At 55.8% G+C, this 4,306-nt stretch overlaps 1 protein-coding gene across 1 annotated transcript in view; it reads left to right on the top strand.

Annotated features, from left to right (window-relative positions):
* The first annotated feature begins 2,932 nt into the window (after positions 1-2,932).
* Positions 2,933-4,306, top strand: part of CLIC3 (chloride intracellular channel 3) — a 1,999-nt gene continuing 625 nt past the window's right edge. The window contains exons 1-4 of the mRNA XM_012808245.2: positions 2,933-3,009; positions 3,745-3,854; positions 3,935-4,060; positions 4,205-4,304. Coding sequence (XP_012663699.1) covers positions 2,974-3,009; positions 3,745-3,854; positions 3,935-4,060; positions 4,205-4,304 — 372 coding nt within the window. The 5' untranslated portion in view covers positions 2,933-2,973. The remainder of the gene's footprint in view (positions 3,010-3,744; positions 3,855-3,934; positions 4,061-4,204; positions 4,305-4,306) is intronic.

Raw genomic sequence — 4,306 nt, forward strand, 5'->3', positions numbered from 1 at the left:
CAATCGTATCAGTTTTTGAGGGCTGCCAAAGTAGCACAAAGTGGTGGGTTAAAATCCCAGACGTTTACTTCCTCAGTCTGCCAGTGCAGTCTCCCAGCTCCCTCTGCGCTCCATGGCCGACAGCTGCATCCCCTGTCCGCCGCTGCCTTCATCGTCACGCGGAATGCTGTGCGCATGCGTGTCTGTCCAAATCTACCTTTTAAAAAATATTTATTCTTTACAGAGAAAAGCGACTTCCTGGCTACAGAGACTCTTCTCCGAAGCCGCCCAGGTCCCGGCGTGACCCCTCTGTACTTCTGCTCCCGGTTACTCGTTCCAGAAGGTGCTTTCCGGGGTAGCGCGCAGGCCCCAAGGTCTTTGTGAGATTCCGCGCTGGCGAATGCAGCCAGGGCCAGGAAGTGCAGAAGGTGACGGTGCAGCCTGTCAAGCTCGTCTTCAGATACTTACGGAATAGCTCCGGATTCGGGTGTGGCTCTAGAGATAGTGACTGTGCGGACAGAGGGCTGCGTCGCTGGTTTTGATGAGCGTATGAACCTTGTGTTAGAGGATGCTGAGGAGATTCATCCTAAAACTAAAGTCAGGGAAACAACTGGGTCGGATCATGGCAAAGAGATAATATCGATCTTCTACAAAGTGTCTCCACCTAGAAATCATCAATGAAGTGAGAAATTGTTGAGAAGGCAGTACAGGATTTGGGGGCATACTCTGTTGGGAGTATCGTTCTAAAACATTTGTTCATAGGGTTAGGATTACCCTTGTGTTATTGTAAAATGATAATAAATGCTGTGGGATTGTTTTTGTTAAAAACATAACTATTTATTCTTATTTTTTTAGAGATGGGGTTTCACTATGTCACTCAGGCTGGAGCTTGGTAGCCATTCACAGGCATGATCACAATTCACGGCAGCCTTCTGCTTCTGGGCTCAAGCAGTCCCCTGCCTTAGTCTCTCAAGTATCTGGGACTACAGGTGTCTGCCACTGCACCCAGCTCAAATCTTCCTTTGGCAGACACTAGTCACATTGGGTTGGGACCAGCCCTCACAACCTCATTTTAACCAAGTTACTTCTGTAAGGACCTCCTGAGGTACTGTGGGTTAGGATCCCAGGATAGGTTTTTCAGGAGACACAATCCAGTCTATAATGTCACCTAATCTCAGACAAGACTCATGGTGCAGCAGGCCAGTGTGGACCCTCCTCTCTGTCCTCTTTCCCTGGCACACTGGGACAGACCAGGATAGCAGCTGCACCCCAGGGATTCTGCCACCAAGTGGGGCAGCAGACACATCCCTGTGCTTTAGGAGGAAACATGGGCTAACTCCCAGGTGGGCAGGACACTAGAAGAAAGAACTTAGATGACATCTGACGCTGGACAAATGACAGTGTGATCCCATTTCTGCCGGTTGCAGAGAACCTTATCTCATTTGGCTAAGTGTGAGGCAAAATATTTTCATGTTTTGTTGGTGCTTTCTGTTTCCTTTTCTCCGAGACACCAGTCAACATCTCTGTCCACTTCCTCCTTTTTCTTATGCCCATTAGCAACACACTCATATACACACAGGCACCTGGCAAGCCAGGCAGGTGTGGAGGCTTCAGGGTTTCCCTACAGTTGGTGGTTTGTCTGCCCGGGATGCCAGAAGGTGGCAGGTGGGGCGCTGGCCACACTGGTGGGAAATAGCTGGAACACTGGTACCAGAATGGAGGTAGAGGCTGGGTGGAGGGAAAACAGAGGTTCTAGCTGGAGGCTGGAGCTCAGGCCCCCAAAGAATGTTAAAACCCCAGGGCAAACTTCCCAGTCCTGTAAAGTGGCCTGTGCCTTGGACCCCTGACCAGTGAGGGGTCCAGGAAGGGGTCAGGTCAGACTGGCAAGGAGGGGCTCGGGCATGGTCACCTGAGACAGTCACGGGGGCTGGATCATGGTACAGAGGCCAGTGCCATGTCTGAGGCCCTGAGAAGCACATGAGTTGTCAATGCCACTTTGGCTGCCCTATCCAGACTTGTGGGTCACCAGGGCACCACACTGCTAGAGGAAGACCGGGGTGTCCAGGCTGATTCTGTGACAGTCCCTTGGGGCTGTCTCTCCTTGGGGTACCTTGTGGGACTGCCCCCCACAAGACACTAGTGCCCAGGCAGGATGGAGGCATAATGGGTGACCCCAGAGGCAGCGCCTGTGCAGCGGGTACCAGTCAAGCAGGGTGAACAGGCTCTCACTGGCAGACTGCACAAGCTCCCAGGCCTCTTCCTTCCAGCTGAGGGCCATGTAGGCTGTGGCTTTTCCACTCCCTCTTGGTACTGACTTTTACAGGTTTAGAGAAACAAGAAATCTGTTCTGAGTCCAAGTGGGAGGGAGGAACCCTGCACAAGGGGTCAGCACCCCACACTCAGATTCATCTCCCAGCCTATCCCATGTGGACTATGGGTCCCACCCTCGTAGAGGATGGGAGGGGCAGCTCTTCCAGCTGGGCTTATCACCCTGACACTGCTGATGGGGAAACCAAGACCAGGTTGGACATTTCTCCTGCCCATCTTCACTCCCAGATTTCTGTGGAGCACTTGCAGCTATGCCCTACAGGGGCCTGCAGGGAGGGCTACAGGACAGGCCCTGAGCTGGCCCCAGGGTGGGGTGGCCTGGTCCAGAGCCACACCCTCCCCAGGCTAGCACTCCATACAGCCCCTGGTCATGGGTACTCCCTGTCTGTTCACTGGTCTTCATTTGTCCCACACCCCCTGGACCCTGCCAATCGCTTAGCACCAGAGCCCGTGTTTGGATGTGAGGCAGCAGGGGAGACCACAGCACTCCCCACCAGGGTCACACCTCATGCTCAGACACCAAGTTTAGGCTCAAGCTGCACAGGCAGCTTCATCTACCTACTTAGGTAGTTCCCTGGGGCGGGCCCAGTCAGGGAGGGCGGGGACAGAGGGTGACTTAAAGAGCTTCCAGGTTCCCAGTGAGCCCTGACTGCCTCAGCTCTCACCATGGCCGAGAACGCCAAGCTCCAGCTGTTTGTCAAGGTGCTGGGCAGCCTGGGCGGGAAGGGAGGGCTCGAGGAAGGGTGCTTTTTGGGGTCTACTTCATGGGGCTGGCTGAGCAATGGGGCAGTCTGCATGGGGCAGACATTCTACAGCAATGTCTGAACCCCTGCCCTGGGCTGGGTTCAGGAGACTCAGGCAGTACCACAAAAGGAGAGTGAGCCAGGGCAGTGATGGTGGTGGTCGGGTCAGTGTGGTCCTAGTTCCACTCCCAGCCTTGGCAACTGGACCCTGCCCTGCCCTCCTGGAGCAAAGACCAGTGTTCCAGGAAAGGGGGCCTGGGCCAGGCAGCCCCACCAGCTTTCAGGCTCATGCCTAGGTCTGCTTATGGGAACTGCCAGGCCCCCTCAGGGCTTGGGGGAGCCAGTGTCCATCCAGGCAGTGCCAGTCTGCCCAGTAGGTCACTCAGAAAAGTTTGCTGGGCTCACTCTGCCCTTGCAACCAGCTTTTGGGGCTTAAGTCCAAGGCCCTGACCTCTACCCAGGCTCTGAAGATAAAGTTCCAGGTACCAGGGCCCGAAGCCAGGATCCCACCCCTCCCACCTCCTGGGGACCAAGTCAAAGACCCTCACGGGGCACTTAGAGGCTGGGCCAACCATGCCAGAGTCCTGGCATTGTTACAGTTCTGCTGGCAGTGGGAGGAAGGGTCCCACCCAGCCTGGTGGCAGGTTCCTGGGTCTCCTTCCAGCCCCAACATTCTTTGTCCCACCCACCCTAGGCGAGCGAGGATGGGGAGAGCGTGGGGCACTGCCCTTCCTGCCAGCGGCTCTTCATGGTCCTGCTTCTCAAGGGCGTGCCCTTCACCCTCACCACAGTGGACACACGCAGGTGAGACCCACCCTGGGGGTGCCTCCCTGGCCGCTACCATGTTAGAGGGCCCGCACCTCCTTTTCTGCTGGTGCCCACAGGTCCCCAGACGTGCTGAAGGACTTTGCCCCTGGCTCACAGCTGCCTGTCCTGCTGTGTGACGGAGAAGCCAAGACGGACACACTGCAGATTGAAGAGTTTCTGGAGGAGACCTTGGGGCCACCAGAGTGAGGGCCTGCATGGGTGGAGGGACAAAGAGGGTGCCCCCGGGAGGACACCCCCAGGACAGAGCCCTGGGAAGTACTTTGAAGTATTACAGGATGGGGGGCAGAGCAGCAGGGCCAGGGTCCCTCATACTTCCCACCTTGCAGCTTTCCCAGCCTGGCACCGCATTATAGGGAGTCCAACACGGCGGGTAACGACATCTTCCATAAGTTCTCAGCATTCATCAAAAACCCCATGCCTGCACAGGA

This window comes from Otolemur garnettii, unplaced genomic scaffold, assembly GCF_000181295.1.
Source record: "Otolemur garnettii isolate 467f Iridium unplaced genomic scaffold, OtoGar3 scaffold00087, whole genome shotgun sequence".
In the NCBI taxonomy this organism is placed as follows: Eukaryota; Metazoa; Chordata; class Mammalia; order Primates; family Galagidae; genus Otolemur; species Otolemur garnettii.